Source organism: Girardinichthys multiradiatus, chromosome 3, assembly GCF_021462225.1.
Source record: "Girardinichthys multiradiatus isolate DD_20200921_A chromosome 3, DD_fGirMul_XY1, whole genome shotgun sequence".
NCBI lineage: Eukaryota > Metazoa > Chordata > Actinopteri > Cyprinodontiformes > Goodeidae > Girardinichthys > Girardinichthys multiradiatus.
In genome coordinates, this window is record NC_061796.1 from 12,385,961 (window position 1) to 12,406,432 (window position 20,472).

Genomic DNA, 20,472 nt, shown 5'->3' on the forward strand with positions numbered 1-20,472 from the left:
AGAAAGGTTGTTAGTTTCCAATCTAGGAAAATAATATTTTGCTAAATATAATATTACTAAACGTGATAGCTATTTAAACATCATTAAGACTCATTTACCCAGAAAGGTTTGGTTCTTATTCAAAACAATATTTCCTTAAATATTATTTTAATATTTCCTTAATAATATTTCCTTAAATATCATTGTACGAAATAAAGGCAGCTAATTAAACGCTATTCAGAATTCATCATCCAGAATGTTGGTTTTATTCAGCAAATCATTCTTCAAAATGTCTCATTAAAATAATGTTTTATTTGATCTTGCATTGTGAATGGTTGTTTAAAGGTATACCAATTATTGCCCAAGTTATTTCCAAGACTAACTTAACTTAATTTCCAGATTCCTCAATATAATCATTGGTTCTTAAATATAAATAACATTTAATGGTAATTTTGCATCACTTTATTGGCCATAGCTTTCAACCATCATTGATTCACTTGTTCATATTGTATACAGTTGGTCTTCCTTATTATGTAATTTTGCTTGGTAGTTTAGTTGGATTCTTCTAGTATAGTAAAGAGTTTTTTGATTGAAATATGACTTTGAATTGACTTTTTTTTGTTCATAAATTCTTGTATTTTAGAAAATAGTTCGGTAATGTCAGAGCTTGGCTCAATCCTTTCACTATTGTCCTAATACCACCACCTTATTGGGCCGGACAACACTTAACAGACCAAATTATTATTTAATAAAATATTAAAATATTGATATTAAATATTAAATAATATATACATCCAGCAGAACACAACGTACAATAACTCTTAACAGAAACTGGATTGTTCTGTTGACCAAAATGGACTATAGCAACACAGAAAAAAGGATGGGATGACACCTCTTACTTTTCCATAAGGTCCTGCTGCATATGCAATGTGAGCAAGATTCATTAAAGTGAAGTAGGCATTTTTTTTCTTCACCCACCAAAAACAATGTTCTCCATTATAAACACTTATGCAGAATCTCAGCTTCAAGGTCAGGAACATTGCAAGAATATTAGTCTAGTGCATTTATCAGCCAAATCATCAAGGAGACCATCTGTGTTGTTGTGAGAATGCAGGTGTTGTCACATCTTGGCAACATCATAAAAGGATTAAGTGAGCACTTGCAGTTTTCTCAGAGATCCTTTATGCAGAAAAAGCTGGATCGTTTAGTTTAAAACACATTGCCATAAAATAATCAATCAACTGGAATCTTGGCATCAAGGTAAGGAAAAGGAAGTCAACACAGTTTATGCCTCTGCAGCCACAAAGGTGAGAGCAGTTGTTGTTTGCCTTCTCAAATTTAAATTGTAAAGAAATATATTGTAAAGATATATTTTATATATCTTTCAAACCCCCAGTCGGTCGTGGTAGATGGCCGCTCACACTGAGCCTGGTTCTGCTGGAGGTTTCTTCCTGTTAAAAGGGAGTTTTTCCTCTCCACTGTCGCTACATGCATGCTCAGTATGAGGGATTGCTGCAAAGTCAACACCAGTGACTGTCCATTGTCTCTAAATGCTCATCCAGGAGGAGGGAATGCTACAAATCTCTGACTTGATGCAATCTGCTGGATTTCCTGAGATAGAAAAACTTTTTATCCAATTTGAATAAATAACTGAATCTGACTGCACTGTTCAATGGTTAGGATTAATTGGAATGTATGAACCTGACTGTTGTGAAGTGCCTTGAGACAACATATGCTGTGAATTGGCGCTTTATAAATAAAACTGAATTGAATTGAATTGAATTAAGGTGGTTTCTTCTGTTTCTGTACCTTCTGTCAGTACAAAACATTAGAAGGCGGTCAAGGATTGTTATTAAACTAAATCAATAACTTATTTTTCTGAAATGTTTCTCCTGCATGTTTACCCCCTGTAATTAGCTGTAGCAGCGACTCACTTTTTTCTGTTTGAGTCAAAGGAGGATATTTGACTGCAGCCGCTGTCCAATTGTACTGTATATCAGTATTTTGACTTCCCTTCCAACCACCATGCGTAGTATTAGTGTGAAGTAACTTTTAAGGGCCAGATGGCATGTTCATGTGAGAAAACTGTAAACCTACAGACTGAGTGGTGTGATAAATGTGAATTATTGTTTTGACAGCTGCGCAGTAGTGCAGATAAAGACACATGAGTAAAACATGAACATATTATGAGTGGAAAAGTGAGACTTTCAGCTGCTTCCTACTACTAGCCCCATGTTTTACAAAACCACTGCCTGGTTGGATAAAATAAAGTATTCTTGGGAAACAGTTGAAAGAAAAGGGAGTGCTAAAATAACATTGTTGATCAGAAATTACAGGGTATTCCTAAGAACATTTGGGTATATACCTTTTGTTATGCACAGCTGCTGCGAGACGTTTTATTACAAAATAAACAGAAGCATCTCACCTTCTCAAGTGCATGTGGACCACCCCCCAACCCAAACCCCGCTATTACAGCATGATCTGACAACCCTCGATCTGACAAAATATCCACAAGGCTCATGGTGCCAAAAGGACAAATTCCGTGCACAAATAAGAAAAAAGTGACAACTGAATTATTTTATATTTTATATATAAATTAACGATTTATACATTGTTGATAAAGAAAAAATACAAAATCTTTTTGATCTTACATGACATTTACATGTGGAATTTTACACAACATATTCAATAACTTACAAATGCTTTATCTGCATAAAAAATAGATCTCTTTACCAAAACATTTGTAATATGTACATATTCACATACACAGGTTCTTGAATTAGATAACAATTGTGTGGCACATTTAAAAGCATTCTGTTTTTAGAGTCCCCGGATGCAAGACTCGCTGTATATTGTGAGTACCAGATGCAATTCTTCTCTCATCTATAGGAAAAGTGAGCTCTCAAAATATATTACATATTGATAACACAAGACATCGCCAAAGAGTGCCATCAAGTATCAAAACTGTATAAATGTACAAAGTGGAATAGCAATGAAAGGGGTCAATATAGTGGTATAAAGTACTGTAGCAGCAGTTGCTATACAGGATCACTTTTTTGCCAACATGCACAATTATGAAACTATGAGCTGCATTTAGCCTTCGTTACTTAAAACATCTAACATCACTCCACTAAATCATTGCAAACTGTGCAGATATGTGACATGAGTGTGCAGCTTTAATGAACCAAGAGTCGGGTTGTCTTTCAAAACTTATGCCTATACAGTATTCAAGGCACTCCAATGATGTAGAAATGTGATGGCGGTGTTAAACTCATTTTTCTTTTTTAAAACATAGTTGGTCTTGAGTGACGGTGGTTCATGTTAAAGTGTGCAAATTCATTCATGTGTACTGTACATTTGTTGGCAGAAGCTGATGGCTGTGTAAGCCACTAAAATGACAACTTGTGTCAGAAAGGGGTTAACCAAATAGACCAAGCCTGTATATTCATGAAGTGTCTTAGAGTAGGAGGATGAATCACAAATTTGTCTATCTAAGGCACAGTTTCCCAAAATAAACCATGCTAGTTTGGGAACACTAGGGATGAGTTAGTGGTTGCGCTTATTCTGTCTTTGAGTTACTCTAAAATAAGGCAAAATTTGTCATGAGCACAAAACAAGACAATAAGCCTCATCCCACCTCAAGCACCCCTGCTGATGCACCTTTGCTTTAATGTGATGACGTCCAGAATTAAGTAAACCTCTGGGAAACCTTGCCACAAGTAGGGTCTGTGCACTCTAGAGATTCAAAACCTTGTAAAAAAAAACAAAAACTTGTAAAGGTGAAAGCAAGAAAACTCCTAATTTGAGATTCATGTGATATACAGACTTAAGGCTAGGTTATCTGCTCCAAATTTTGTTTATTTGGAACACAGAACATTTCTGAGCAAAAAAACAAAAACAGAACATCTATGACACAGGTTGACTAACATACAGGAAGGAATTACTTGCCTCCACTTGTCTATTAAGGTAGTCAGCAATTCAAAATGGTTGTAGTTAAATTTCTTTCGACAAATTGATTGCACCCAGCTTGATAGTAAATACAATGCAGACTATGTGACTGGTGAGGGAAATGTATTCTGCTGTTTTCAGAGAAGCTGCACTGTAACAATAAAAGCCCTAGCATTCCCAGTGGCCCTCACAATTTGTACTGCACTTCTGTAGTTAAATCCCCGCCCATATATCTCTTCAGTAAGAGGTACCATCCAATTAAGAGGTATAATTGACCGTATAACTTTGAGTAGACTACAGCACTGACACAATTCAATGAGAGACAGTTACATTTCTCCAGCTGCTGCTCCTCCTTCACCATGACCACTTGTAAAATGGAAAATAGATTACACTGACCAACTCACAGTTGATAGTCTCTTATTCCCCGGATTACAAAATTATTTTCATTAGGACTAAAGAAAAGTAAAAAGAAATGGGTAGATCTGGGATGTCTCTTTGAAAAAAAAAATAGTGTTTATTTGGTATTGTGTAATAATGACTCTATATTTTTACAACTGAGCAAAAATTACTCTGTTTTATCTTTATGCTAGAAGGTCTTTTATTCAAGGAGTCTACACTCACAGAGTGCAAAAAAACAAGTTCTGAAAAGGTAGGAAACTTAATTTTCCTCCTCTTTATGAATCAGCTACTTTGACTGTAGCTAAAACTGTGCTTTATGCATTTGAGCAAAACATTAGTCTTGCCGCGTGCCAACTGAAACTGACAAAAAGCATTTTTTGTATATATTGTTAAATAAAAAAAAAGATAATAATTATACAGTTAATTCTCCACCCATCTCTAAGCATTTCCCATAATTAGCAGACATCAAACCATGGTGCAGATAGTGTTGAGATTAGGGTCGAAGCGGACAACTTTCCCCTCCGCAGCCTTCGTGTTTGTGTTGTACATGGGGTTCTCAAATGTGGCCTGCCCATTGTTGTTCTCATGGACGGAACATCCTGTATACTGAGTTTTATCGGTTTTTCTGTAGAACAAAAAAAATGAAGTTGCATGTTAGCAGAAATACAGACCTCCAATTCCCAGATACTCCTTTCCATCACGTGTTTCTATTATCTTGGTGTGTAAAGCTGCTAAAGATAAATGAGGTTGTGATGTAATTACTAGTGAAAAGAGCAGTCAGAGTAGCCCTGTGCCATTTTAGTGGTAGTGAACATATTGCGAGCAGAATTTGCATGTCACAGACTCTGTATGTGTGAACTGTTCAGAAAATGAATCATTTTAAATTAAAACACAATGTGTCCATGTGCACACAGTGCACACGTACACTGTGCAGTAAAATGGCGTATGAACCGTGGGCAAAAGACATACTGCATTAAAGTGTTTCTCATTAAAATGCACTGATGTACGCCACTGTGTAATTCTATTCCGAAGGTAATACATTGACTAACATTGCATCATGCTTTGAAGTCTCTCACGAGTGTGTGACTGTTTCAGTGAGGAGCCTGACTGCAGAAGAGTAGGATGTGTGAGTTGGCCTTAGTGGATCACCTTTATCATTCTAATACAGTTTTTACTTTAAGTGTAGCTCCACACAAACTGGCATTTCAAAACTCAGGGATCATGCACATTTTTCATTATTAATTTCCATACCTTTCCAGACTCAAATTTCATATGTTTTCAGTCCTTTTTAGCCCATTTTAGAAGTACAGATACAAAGGTTCACAATACTAGTTGATATATTTATAGCCAGGTTTTATTTATGGAATATAGAAAACCGAAGGAAGGAACGAAAAAAGGAAACAATATACGAGAGAAGGCACGCATGACAGAGAGAAGAATGGACGGATAGACTCATGGACAGATTATTAGATTGATGGATGAATTTATGGATGAATGGATAATTTTAACAACTGAATAAATGAGGGCTGGATGAGCAAATAGATGGATGGATGGATGGATGGATGGATGGGATGGATGGATGGATGGATCAATAAACAAACAGCTGGATAGAAAATCTGTCAGATGAATTAATGGATGGCAGATTTATGGATTTATGAGTGCATGGATGGAACTAGGGATAGATAGATGAAGAGATAGGTGGCCGGATGAATGGACAGATGTGGGGACAAAGGGATTGCTGGTTGAACAAGTAGATGAAGGAAAAGATACATTAACACATACAGACATATGTCTCAATAGATGGACAGATTGACAGAAGCATGGATAAATGGGGAGGGGGTATAATTCTGCAATAAATAAAATGGAAATAAAAAAATTTTCTATGGTTTATGCTTCCATACATCTCTATACTTGAAAACTACTTCAGTCAAATTCTATACCTTTCTAGAATTTGCCAGAACTCTGTTAACCTCTTTTAAAACCAGATCTTTGGAAATCAGTTAAAATCTCCTAACATAAAGCATATTGAGACTCGAGGATTTTCCGGAGGCAACACCTACCTCTGCTTGTAAAGATAAAAGCCAAGGCCTGCGAAGATGAGAGCAAAGAAAGGCACGAGTATAGCGATCGCAACAGAGCTGCTGTTGGTGGAGCCGTTGGTTTCTTGGTCCGTAAGCGTAATGTTCTCTCTCAGAGTTAAACCTACAAAGACAGCATTTTACTTTCAGTCATTAATGTGTAATGCAATCAATAAAAACTTAAAGTGCAAACAATGAAATTAAAGTGAGGAAAGAAGGATACATATCTTGGTTGTGATGATGACAGCGATGGTGATGAAGATGAGGATCATAATGCAGACAAGACTCAGCAGCCACTTGATAACAAGAGCCAGCCACACTGATCACACTGATAATCATCACTGTGACTGTGATAATGGAGTTGAGAACAATCATGTGATAATGACAGCAGAGATGATGAGCACAAAGGAATGAAGCACAATGATGCTGAAGGGGATAATCTCCTGTCTGTTGCATGAATGTGGCTAAATGAGACATGGCTGACAGCAGTTATCGGGAACAAAAAAGATGCAAATGTTCCTATTATGGTACAAACCCCACGATTTCTAGAGAACAAGTTTGTAGGGTAAAAGTTTTCTGGATGAAAAGTATGTGCTGTAGTTTCCAATCATTCAATGATTTTATATTTAGTTATTGCATATCAACTCATCATGCAACAAACAGCTAGTTATTAAAAATGGCTTGATAAGCATAGCCACCACCATTTTAGTCTGTAATGTTACCAACATATTCATTTAGTACATTTCCACATTCCCTGACAGGGAAGTACTTGTACACACTGCAAACAGAAACTGATCTGCTAAAATATTTCTGCTTTACATCAGGTTGTTTAACTTAGAAGACTTGTACTGAGCAGATGCTTCAGAGAAATGTAAAAATAAATTGTGACGCTGGTGTAAAACAACGATTCATGCCCCAATGCTATGTAAACACTTAGGGCCAAAATTGTCTAACTAGCCAACAAAACCATCTGGCTTGCATCTGACAGCTAGCTAGCTGGTAAATTTGCCTTCGCCCTTTGCTCATTGACTTTACAGCACACCTCATTCAAATTGCCTGAGGATGATGGTCTACCTTCTTAAGAGCAAAGGTGAAATCCAGGGAAGCAGATGTTAGTGGCTTATGCATGTACTCAGTATAGGAGTCATGCTCAGGCACACTGATTGAATAAGTAGCCAAGCATATGCTTAGTTTGTAAAGAGACCGCATCAGCCCACGGGAGCTACTTGAGCAGTTTCCCAGGGGTTATGAAGGTATCGAGCATGAATCCTGGCAGGTGTGCACACTAAAAACAATTCACAATACATAATTAGCTCATGTTAAAAAAGTACTTTGTATTTTATATACAATCCAAAACACATTTCCTAAAAATATTAATTTGCTTAAATTAATTAATACTAAAAATACTAGGTACAAATATACCAACAATAAGTAATAAGGAATAAAAAGTAAACACAGTATTAGGACTTATGTTGGCACAGTTGATTATTCATAATGTATTTTTTTAGATTTTGAGAAAATTATCTACAGACAGCTTCAGACTGTCTGGAAGCTGATTCCATTGTTTGATGGATTTGAATGAAAAGGCTAATTGTGCAAAACATCTTTTTGGGATGACACGGTTTTTGTGGACCTAGATGTCCGAGTTGTTTCATCACAACATAGTTTTGGTATTTTGGCAGCAATTTGTGTGGCCAACGGGTGACAACACTCCACTCGCTTCACTGCGTCATCAAATAGGAGGAGCTTCTATCTGCTGCTTGCCGGTTTCAACTCAACATGGCGGGCCTGGATTTTATAGAGTGAGTCACGGTGATTTATTCATAGAAGGCTGCGACACCGGCGTTGACATCTCTCCAGAGACAAAACCCAGCCCCGCTGAAACTCTCAGCTCAGTAGAACGCTGTGTGTGAAGGCCACATGTGTGCTACACAACTCCATGTGTGCCTTATTAAACAGCCCTTTTCAGGACTAAATTTCAATGGCTTTTTTGAAAGTCACCCACAGCCAACCACCCACAAAAACTACCTCAGAGCAAACATTCCTTCATCCTATGTGTACATGAATGTTTCTGTCTTTTTTATGTATGTGGTGTTTGCAGACTGTAGGTATTGTTTTCCCTTTTTTCTTTGCAGGGACTACCCTGACTGATTTGCGACGTAAAATTGACAGAAAATTTCAGATCTTTCAACTCCAGCGAAATTGGCATCCATCGCGGGTTTCGCTTCGCTCTTGCTATACTCTATTTGCCCTGTTCGCATCACTAGAAACACGTCCTCCGCATCAATTCACATCGCTTCATTCCTGAATGTGCTTCTACATAGGGATAACATGTAAATCACTCACTCAGGTCACGTCATTCACGTTCGGTCTGAATGCACCATTAGTCAACCCTGTCAACACCAAAAAGCAACTCTAGAACTACTTCTACTCTTTCTCAAAATAATAACATAGTTACGAGTATCTACCTTAAAGCACAAACTTTCTTTTCCAGGCCTATGATAATAGCTTATACTTACTTCGTCAGTGGAGACTAGAATCATCCATTACCCAGCAAAAGGAACCTGTACCACTGAGATTGAATGTGAGTTAGAGAGACTTTACTGATCAAGGACTCAAACTAATGTCTTAGGATACTCCTCCTGCTGCTGCTGCATCAAGAATGTACCAACACATTTTTCAGAGCATGACACCACGCAATAAACTGTGAAGCCTAAACATCCACATGAGGAAATAATAAAACAAAACGGAGACTTGGAATAAAATGTCATTCCTTTTCTTTCTTCTGTTGTGAATAATGGAGATGAGTATGTGTGACAAATGGCAATGGGAGTTTGGGGTGTTTTACATAATTGCTTACCAAGTCGCTGAAGTCCAAACTGTCCATAGTCTTTACCCTGTATAAAGCCCTGAAATACGTAGCTACCACCCTCGGGCTCAGCTGAAACCTACCAGGAAAACATAATGCAACACTAAGAAGCAGCATATAAGTTTGATAGGCATAACTACGCTGTGCTTTAGTAAAGAAAGTATGAGGTGTATTCGAAATCTTACACTATATTAGGTATGACAGTCCAGACATTCAATCACTCTAAAAGGTGAAATAACACCTTAGTTATTTTTCAAAATCACATTTCATGATAGAAGCCATGCAATATGCCATAAATAGCTGTTTGTGGTGTGCAGTTGCCTGTTGACAGGTTTTATTTGCTGGACCTTGAAGCTCATTAATGTGAAAAAAGTTAAATTGTCATACAAATGTTGGAGGCCTGCCAGATGTCAAATTTATGTCTGAACTTATTCAGCAACAGAGAAATTGAGGTACAAAAAACAGATTCATTACCAGAATGAGATGCATATAGTATACTGCTACTTGGATTAAAGTACATTTAAACACACTGTAAAGCCAGAAATGACCATTTCTTTGTTTGCATTCTTACTTTCTTGTAGAACTTTGAGCAATATCATAAAAGTTGTAATGAGAAGACTTTGCTGCAATTAGGTCCAGTTTTTTCTCATAAATAATGCCCTGTTGCCTGAAACATCTACTTGAAAATAACAATTTTAAACAACAGTTAAATAAGTATGCAGCTCTCAGGTATCATTTAAGCATTTTTAATTGATATACTCACAAATCCATCCATTGCCCAGGACTCCTCCATAATCCTGCCGAAAGAGCTGTAGGTCAATGTTCTCATCTGATACAACAAGAGCGTTAACCGTGTCTCCTGCCGCTTGTAGACACCTACAAGGCAGAATGCAAAAAGACAAACAAAAAATGAAGTAAAAAAAACGAATTAATTAAAACAACAAAGAAAGCATCAGCAGAGAATTAAGAAAACACTGAGAAACATAGAAGGCTTAAGGAAAGAGAAAAACAAGTAGGAAAAGAGAAGGGGAGGAGGCATAAAACTCTTGAGTGGGCAGACAGTCAGTTCCGACTAATTCATCCGTCTTTAAAGCCAATAGTTAATTTCCAGTCTCATGCATGAGATCATTTGGTGATTGACTGATTGACACGAGGCACCCTGAAAATAAATGGAAGTGACATACAGAGGTGCTGGGGGAGGAGAGGGGAGGTGCAGGGTAGGAAGTAGGAGACTGATAATTTATAGATGACTCACCCGAGAGCAGAAACTCTGTGCTACTGTCTGTTAAAGTTACATTGACTTTTCCAGTTGAAGCATTAAAGCTGGTGACTGTCAAACTCATTGGCTGTTTCTGCCCCTTGTAATCATAGGAACCCTTCCAGATGAAATCAGGGGCAAACACATCGTCTGGAACTTAAGGAAAGAAAATGTAAAGACATTAGCAAAATATAATACAAGTGAATACAACAAGATGTGTACAAGATGTTGCTTTTATGCATCCAATCAGTGTTTAGTTAATGCTGAATATTTGTTTTGACACTACCAAAGAGATATTAGACATGCAAAGGAAGAATTATGCCAAAAGGGTTGATAATCTTTAAGTTGCTAAGATTTTTTATACTTAAACATGAACAGTTAATATTAATTAACTACCTGACAAATATAGGTCCTGGCAGACACTGTGAACTGAGGAGAACAATTTAAATCTTTTCAGTCATGCTAAAACCATTTTCACCATTTTACAACTCAGGATTTATGTGCAGGTAATCATATTTTATCATTGGAAATGAGGAGTCTATTAGAAGTACACAAAGGTGAAAACAAAGTCATGGTTAGGTACTAGTACTAGTAGAAAGAATAAACTATTTTTGTTATTTTACTGCAATGACAAAAAAAAACAGGAAAAAGTATATATATACAAAAGTATATACAGTATATATATATATATATATATAATCAATCACATATTTTGCCTAAAGTCAAAACCTCATAACAACAGCTATCAAAAATGGTCAATAAAATGTGTATTCTGTAGTTCTACCGTCCTGCTAAAGAGCATGTCTGTTGTGTCCAATTTCTACATTTATATTTTGAAATGTAAATGTAGAATTAATTTATTGTCTCATAGAAACAGCTTCAGAAAAAAAGCTCAAAAAGCAAACGTAAGGACCCCAATCATCCTGTTAGTTTTAAAGGTTCACAAACATCATCAATTAAGGTTTATTTTTAATAGGATGAATAATTATTTCTCACTGTTTCCATAATAACAGTTATGTTGAGATAATTGTGTATGCATGCTGGCTGTTTTGCTCTTTTAAAACCATTAAAATGTTGGCAGATGGCAGGAAAGCAGCTCTTAAAAATGGTGAAATATTGTTCAGTTCTGTTGTATTTATGTGTTGCCAAATTAACACAAATGTCATCTTAAGGCATTTTACAAGACAACCAGGTCCAATTCATTTCCAGGTGTATGGGTCCAAATACTGTTTAAGTTTATGCAGTTTGTTCCAATACAATAAAATCATCGTTTATCATTCAGATGCCATAACATATAGTCTAAATTTAATACTATTTTAGCACAACACAATAAAGTCGGATGGATCATATATGCCAAATGGTAAAATGTTGTTTCTCTAAGGACGTCCATTGACTTTGCAGCAATCCCATCTACTGAAAAAATGTGATGACAGTGGAGAACAGAACACTGAAATTACATACATGATTTTAGGTACAAAAAACATACAAACGGCCCCATTACAATCTAATTATCTGTCAGAATGTTCTGAACTCTACATTTGATGCATTTTATAGCTTTTATTGTTTCTAGATTGCAGAGCCAAATTCTTTCTTTCTTTCTTTCCATTATAAATACTGTTATTACCAGTAACATGCATAGTGTATAGTATAATTTACAGGTAAGCTAATTTAGCTTTCTTTTTAAAAAGCTAACTGGTACTAATTGCATGTAATTATCCTTTTGTAGTAATTTTTCCTATTTGATGACTTTAAATTTTAAACATAAAACTGCACAAGGGGGGTTAAGTTACAAAGTCTAGTCATAAAAAAAACAAAAAGTCTACTAATAGACTATTTTAATTGTTTGAACCTATCAAATATTTGCTAAAACAGGATAACAGCAAAATAAGTAATTTCCATGATTTTGACAAAGCTTTATTGTTTGCCAAAGAAAGAGCACAAAACCTACCTGGAAGGTAAATAGAGCACAAACAATACATTGTTTACAGTGGATTAACCAATGTAAAGAAAGTAGACTTTAAATTTAGTTTCATCCAGAAGACAACATGCCTTTTTTACAAGCAGCGCATGTTTTGTAAATACTCACCCTTCATCTTAGGGCTTGCTGTCCCTGGTATGGGTTTGACAATTTTCTCTTGGGATTTCGATCCAACTGAAAATCAACATAAATATGTATGTCACTGAGATGTGGCAATGCACTGCCAGGTTTAAAGCTGTGGAAACACTGGTGAATGTAACACACTGTCTGTATTAAGCTTTCCCATATTTTTACAGCTCCAACATTTCTGAAAAAAATAGATCCAAACAGGCTTATAGAAACTGGCTGATAACACATGCAACAGAACAACACACTACCGGACTCCCCGACTCTTACCCTTTACATTTATTCAAAACCCTCCCCTGAACATTTTCAGTTTTACTTCACCACCCTCTACATCATCTGCCCCTGCAGACCTCTGCCAACAGCATACCTCTGCACACAGGCACCTTGCCCGTCCAGCTGCCGTCAGAGCGGCAGACACGGTGCTCTGAACCCCCGGAGAGGAAATAACCTGGCTGACAGGTGTACACCAAGGTGTACCCATAGGAGGGCAGATCTAGACCCATGACATCAGCGTTGGCTGGGCTCCTTGGCTGCTTGCAGGAGTGAGCTGGAGATTAAGCAGAGGGCAAATGTGTTATTACACACATCTACAGGGAGACACAATATAAATAGAGTCAAATACACACACACAAACACAATTGTAAAGATAGACGATATATAATTAAGTCCTCAAGAGTGAGGAGGAGAGATGGCAAGGTTAAAAAAAGATAGTAGACTGATAGAAGAGCCTCTTTTAAAGCCAATGCCCTGTTGTGAAATATTCATAATAAAAACACCAAAGTGAAATGACATTCTGAGCTTCAGCTAGTTAGCATTTGCATAATTTACCAATAAACTAACACTGCTCCCTCTTGCATCGTGTTTTCAGTGCTTTTTGTAGCAAAACATACAAAGATTCGTTTTAAGAATTTATTTTTGGAAAAATGTACGCAAACTTAAAGGGAGAGTTTAGGATGAAGAAAGCCTTTAAAAGATTATAAGCAGTCACTATCTTACTTTGAGTAGAAAACTGATTTAGTACAAATCCAGATCAAGATTGTCATTATTAGCTAGTCCAAGTGGGTCCAGACCAAAGCAGACTTCTATCTTCTGAAGGGCCAGAAGCAGTCCATAAAGATATACACAAAAATACAATACAGTTTGGCACAGACTTTGGTTTTAAAATCACGGTTTGGCTCATTTTCAATTTGCTTCAATGAAAAGAAACAACTAAAAAGTGACCAATATAGAAGATTTGGTTTGATTTATTTTTATTGAATAAAGGATAAGTAGGTATAACCACAATGGATGGATGGATGGATGTATGGATTGAGGTTTAGGAAGTTAGAGGATTGTGCAGACATTTGTGAATAAAAAAGGTTTAAATCACTTCGGAGTGTTTTGATTGACATTCCCGTGAATGAGGTGTACTTAAATGCAACACTAAAGCGTAGCTGTTGGAAAAATCCCCAGTGTGTTGTTGCATCTGTGCAGCGTTTTGGATTAATTGAATGCTCCAGGCAGCTGGATTTGGACTTAAGCTAATTTTTTCTCTAGTACATGATGAACCCATGTAGGAGCTTCTCTGGAGGCCACCGTTTCCATCCAAGTGTCCTATACAAAGGGCCTAATGAGAAGAACAGGACTACTTGAGGGGCAGGCCACCCTCAACCTCCTTGTTGATGGCAGGAACATGAGGAAGACCCTACTGTGCCCCGTGGGAGACCAGAACGTGAAGGAGACCCCCCTGGGGCATCTGAGAGACTGGAACATGAGGCTGACCCTGAGATAGAAACATGAGTCAGACAATCGTAGGTCTTCTTAGTGACAAGGGGCCTCATGTATGAAGTGTACTTCAAACATAAACCTCGCGAGGCAATGTTTGACGCACAACTTGGCATAAATGGAAACGAAAAGTGTACGGAAATCCACGCAAATTTGTGGCATGCCGTGAAACTTTTTCAATTGTCAATAATAAACAGAGAACAAAAACTCACCTAAATACACTGAAATATGACTCCATTCAACTGTATTTAATCAATGGAGCATCAAAGCTTTTATGTTTTAAATACGAGCGATGAAAGTGAATCACATTTGGTCTCAATAAAGTAACACACCTCAGAAAATAATGGAAACCACCTCAGTCAGATGTAAACTTTCTCTGTTTCCGTCACCTGTAGATGGAAATGCGCATCGGTCTGTGCACTGAGGAGCATATAATGCATGTGAATCATCTAAGAGGCACTTTCATTCTCATTGAGAAAGAAACCGGTGTCAGATCAGCAGAATAATTCCTAACAAGTCAGATTTGATGATTCATAAGGTGGACAAGCTGTAGACAATCACACATGTCCATAAACAGCTGCGTAAAGTTACGCGTAATAGTGGAACCATCGCAGCTTTGGCACAGCTGAAGGACACCGCCAATGGAAGAAGTCGGAGGGAGTGTTTTTTTCAGAGATCATTCTAACCTGCTGGCACACGATGATGCAGGGCTTTTAGCTGGTTTAGATTGCCTAGGACAATTATTTTGGAGCTCTGCACGGAACTGACCCCAGTGTTACAGAGGGAAACCAGGAGGGACCGTGCGTCGCCGGTGCAAATTCCAATTCTCACTACTCTGCGGTCTTTCAACGAGCTTTTCAGAGGGAGCTGGCTGACAGGTCGGGTATTTAACAGTCATCCCTGAGCCGTGCCATGCCAGCCATGGCCTCATCCGTACGTTTCTCATCTATAAAAGGTTTTGCTAAACTGTAGCTCTCATTTGCAGCAAGGAGCCGATTTCTGAATGTAATCAGAGCTATGGACTGCACCTATACTGCTTTTAGTGCCCCATCTGTACGTGAATATACATTTGTGAATAAAAGGCATGGTCATTCAATATATGTGCAACTTATTTGTGATACGAAAATGTGTCACACAAATCCTCAACAATCCTCAACTCATAATTCCTTTCTACTATCAAAATAATAATATTTAATCTAATAATAATAGTAGTGTTGGTAACAAACTTGCATAATGGCTGGCTACAAGGTAATTTTCAATTTTTTATGTGACATCTTGAATGGTTGTAAAGATTTAAAGTACTTCACATAGTGTGTGTGGTGACACCCTTCCAAATAGAAATATGGGAGAAATATTCACGTCATTATAATGATCAGCATTGAGCTTTGAATAAGTTCAATGCAGCAGCTAGTCAGCGCCGCTTGGTTTAAATACACACATTGTAGAACTAAACGGGACAAATGTTTTATTTTCAGTCAGGTATGAGTCGCTGATGTCATTCAAGTAGGTGTTAGTTTGCTGTAACTGACTACAAATAGCCCTCAGGGTGTGTAGACACAGTCTCTCTTAGCGTTTTTCCGCTGAAAGGAACCGATTCGGACTGTCACAGCACCGTTGCCATGGTTATTTGGACACATGGTGGGTGCTTTCCAGTTATTTATACTACTTTGCATATGTATTTAGGGGTGGGGACCGGGCAGTCCAAGCGCCACATGCAGCTAGAATAATTGACCGTTTCAGAATTTCTCCCTACCGCAAACTTTTAGTATGAATGCTGCACACTCTTTCGTACATGAGGGCCCAGAACATGATCCTCCTTGATCCTCTCGGAGAACACTGGGACAGGAACATGGAGGTACAGCTCTGGGGAGTCGAGGTAAAACTCTGGTTGGACGAAAGTAGCTGCTACAGTTTCTGGTGCAGGAGAAGCTGCAGGGGGCGCTCAATGCATAGAATGAGCCATTTTTTTACTAATTGATGACCCGGTGCCTGGTGAGACTTTGCTGTTCAGTCTCTCAGACTGCAGAGGAACAGTCACACACATTAAAGCAGAATTGAGCTGAGGGTGATGATAAACGTAATGATGAGGCAATTGCAGGTGCGAGAGGAGAGGCTCGAGAGGTGAAGTGGATGGTGGTTGGGACCCCGGATCTCGGCCATTGTCTCTGTGATCCATCTCTGTCTCCACCAACAACTCCACAAGGCCAATGAAAAATAGCAGAGGAGCCCAATTTCACAGCTTATTAAAGTGAGAGCTGAGCCACTGCGTCAATTATGTCCTGACCACCCACGCAGTCTCTGAAATCTCTTTGCTGGTTCCCAGTGGTCAGATCATTTTGTCCTGTTATAGTATTGTTGAAGACCCAAATGCAGGGTCACCAACAACACAATAAAAAAGGATTGGAGATGTATAATGAAGATGATTTTTAATGATTTGAAATCAAGGAAACAGGTGTGGAGTGCTGACAGCAAGTGGCTGGTGATCAGAACAGTTCTATACAAAACTATCCCATAAAGCTTATAAACAATAAGACACCTTAAATGTGGCAGCATTTTTTAGGCCTACATTACAGGAAGAGGTTGTATGCCAAAAAAAGACAAATGAATAGTGACATTTCATATATCGATAAAGTCAAAAATGTTAAGTGTCTTAAACTGATTCAGCTTAGCTGTTGTAACCTGACTTGAACTCTAACTTTCCTTCTGCTCCATAAGGTGAGAATGAGGAAGGAAGCTAGATGTCCACAATTTAACCCATCATTACTGGAAACGTAACTTGTTTAAATGAGATTTTTCACTTCAGACAAATGACTTCTCAACAAAGTTTTATATTTTTATGAAGACTTGATCCTATTATATTGCTTTAGGGGATTAGCACTGTACCAGATCCCCATATCAATTAGTTTACAAGGAACTGTGGTACAATATTGATCAAGACAGGGGTATGAACCCATTTCTAAAGCACTGACTATCACCACACTGACCCTGACCACTAGAACTCTTCAAAGAATTCCTGTCCAACAAATCTGTGCAGGGTCCTGGAATAGGACGTGTGTACGTGCATTTAGAAAAAAAGCACCAGTCTAGGTAGTATCTTTGCAATACTCAAAAATTCATACACAAATGAAGTCACACCAGTTACACATACACCATTTTAATTCAAGGTTATTAAAACTTGAATTGCTAAATAATTTTCTAAACTTTTCCATCTATAATTTCTATCTAGTCTGTACATTTCAACTCTTCATTAGATAGCCATGAGGAAAGATAGATTCCACTATTTGTTTTTTCCAAAATCATTTGTTTTCTTTCAAGAGTAAAGGAAATTCATTACATGTTGGATTGGAGTATCAATGTCAGGAGGCAGTGTATTCCTAATTCAACATCTAAGACCTGCACTTTGGTATTCTCAGCAAATGGATGGTTTATATTATACTGACTGAGTTTAAAGCTTAGCAGAAAAAAATCATTGCTTGAAAAAAATAATTCATTTTGACATGTATTTAGATGCATTCTTAATTTTACTAAATGTTTTAAAACATTTCATCATACATTCATAGTCTTTAGTTTTTTGGTTTTTTTTGGGACATTATCAGTCACACAGTTTGTGGAAATTAAAGAGGTCAGAACGGTAAAATGTATACAACTGTGTAAAAACAAGTATGTTCAAGGTTGCTCCCCATTTCCTAATGCTGCATATACACACACAGACCATGGCAGGGAAGATAGTCACCAATACCTAAAACATGGTGGGAGAATGTGTAATGCTCTAAAGCAACCAAACAGAAACTTTAGAGCCCCAATCCCCAGAAGAATGATTGACGCTAAAACAACAGTGCATTTCACCAAACCGAAGGTCATTTCAACTGTGAAAATGGCAGTTGTGGCATCATTCTCTCATCATTCTCTTACTTTTCTTTAGATGGAAATGGTTTTGTAAAGATTGATAACATTTAGAAACAGTTCCAAATAATTTTGATTTAAACATTCAAAAGAATATTTTCACAAGATATTCCATTTTGGAATGGCCAAGCCAGAGTCCAGACTCTAAATCTGACAGAACATCTGTGGAGATGTCCTCACAGTTTGATAAATTTGGAGAACCTTTGGAGGGTAGAGTGGACAAATACTACTAAGTTGAGATATGGCCAAAATGAATTTCGAAATTAAATCAAAATGTGCTTCAACCATGTTTTAGATAAGAGGTGGATACTCTTATGCAACAAGGTTATCACAATTTTCTTTGGTTTTTTTTCTGTCTCTAGGTTTGCAAAGCTGGTAGAAACATACATCATAAGAGTTGAAGCAAAAATTGCAAAAAAAAAAAAATGACTCTACAGAGTATTGACTCATAGTGACCGAATTCAAATGCATACAACATTTTCCAGTCTGTGATTAAAAAAACTGAATCCTATACAACACCCTCTTTCCACATTGCAATTGTGTGCTCCTTTGTGCTGGTCTGTCAAATAAATTACACTGAACGCATGGTTGTAACATGATACATGACAAAAAGGAAAATAAATACAAAATACTTAATTTATTTCAGCAACTTAATTCACTAAGTGAAACACTATATAGATTATTTACAACTAAACTGATGTTTTCAAGCCTTTATTTTTGTTGATTATGACAAGTTTCCATTTACAGCTAATGAAAAAATGACATTTGATTATTACATCAGATCAAAAATTTTTTTAATACAGAAATGTCGGCTTAATAAAAGTTATGTTTAATAGCTGATTAATGCTTGTTATTTTCAAAAATGTACTTATAATCTGACAAACAAGCCTAATCAAAGCACATATTCTGATTTATTAATTATGACTGTACAGTATGTGGGCAAAAGTCTAAATAACTGTAGAAAATGCTTATTATATGGCTTATACTGTGTCATAATAAAAGCACCATTCAGTAGCAGGAGTAGAGACACTGGTCAGAATTGATAAAATTACAACTGTTCTGACAGGAGACAAACAGAAAGAGCCCACACTATGACACTGATACAGGTGTTTCACTTTTCCAAGGCAGTAATCCAAAACAGCCAATCAGTTTTGGGCAAATCTCTTTCTGTCCTACAATAACCCTTTGCTTTAATCCCACAGATCATCTGGGGTGATGAAGCGAGATGGCAGTATACATTTTCTTCCCAGATAGTTTGATGGAACTTGAAAGGATCCTCAGGAGAAACGGGATAAACAGTCCGGATGCAGGTGCCTCAAGCTTTCCAAGAGACTTGCTAAAAGAGGACTTGAAGCTGCAACTGCAATGACCGAATAGGGTATGTGAGCACTTTTCTACATCAAATATTATAGGTTTACATTTAAAGTATTCTTTTATATAAAATGAAAACATATGCTAACTTTGAAATTTTGGGTTAAAAAATTTACCTAACAGGTCACGCTAAACCTGACAAGATCTTTTCATTCTTTTAGAGGAAAACAGCTTTGGCTGAAGGAGAAATGACATGAGTTAATTTAACTGCGTTTCCAAAACACAGACCTTTTATAGTCTATATTAAATACGTTCATTTTCTCTCTAGTGGATTTTGTCTACTTTAATGTTTTCCAACAACAACTCACTCTACCAAATGAAACCATATGTAAATCACCCAAAAACAAAAAACACTGCAGGGTTGAACATTCAGGCTCCAAGCCATCAACAATAATGTGAAAAAAGTGAAATAATTTTGATGCTTGCGAGTGAAAAAGCATATTGCCAGCTGTCAAATAGGAGACAGCTGCACAGTACCAAATCGGTCCTTCATAGCATTTTAATAACATTAGTGGAAATAGGAAGCGGAAGGAATGCCAGGATGAAACACAATTTCTAGACTTAGTGGAAGAGAATGGTGAATGGAAAAATACTCTTGTTGGATATTACCACTGCCGAGTTTTAGCATGTAACATGACAAATGCCTGGCCATTTGTGGAGACGTCATGTTCACACTAGCAAGCAAGTCTCCTAAAAAACTGTTTTCAAAAAGCATGAGTGTACTTTAGAACAATGAATCTTACTTTTTTTTAATGTCAAGAGCATGTAACAGATGGTAGATGAAACTGCTCATTAATAT

The 20,472-nt window shown here is 37.2% G+C and overlaps 1 protein-coding gene across 2 annotated transcripts in view; it reads right to left on the reverse strand.

Annotated features, from left to right (window-relative positions):
* Positions 1–2,548: 2,548 nt before the first annotated feature.
* Positions 2,549–20,472, reverse strand: part of LOC124865431 (CUB and sushi domain-containing protein 3-like) — a 359,430-nt gene continuing 341,506 nt past the window's right edge. Inside the window, exons 64-71 of one of the 2 annotated variants that reach the window (XM_047360499.1) lie at positions 13,003–13,182; positions 12,618–12,683; positions 10,529–10,687; positions 10,037–10,149; positions 9,265–9,352; positions 6,632–6,751; positions 6,387–6,528; positions 2,549–4,951 (exon numbers count right to left, since the gene is read on the reverse strand). In XM_047360499.1, the coding sequence (XP_047216455.1) occupies positions 4,792–4,951; positions 6,387–6,528; positions 6,632–6,751; positions 9,265–9,352; positions 10,037–10,149; positions 10,529–10,687; positions 12,618–12,683; positions 13,003–13,182 (1,028 nt within the window). In that variant the 3' untranslated portion in view covers positions 2,549–4,791. The remainder of the gene's footprint in view (positions 4,952–6,386; positions 6,529–6,631; positions 6,752–9,264; positions 9,353–10,036; positions 10,150–10,528; positions 10,688–12,617; positions 12,684–13,002; positions 13,183–20,472) is intronic. The other variant, XM_047360500.1, reaches the window with a different exon arrangement.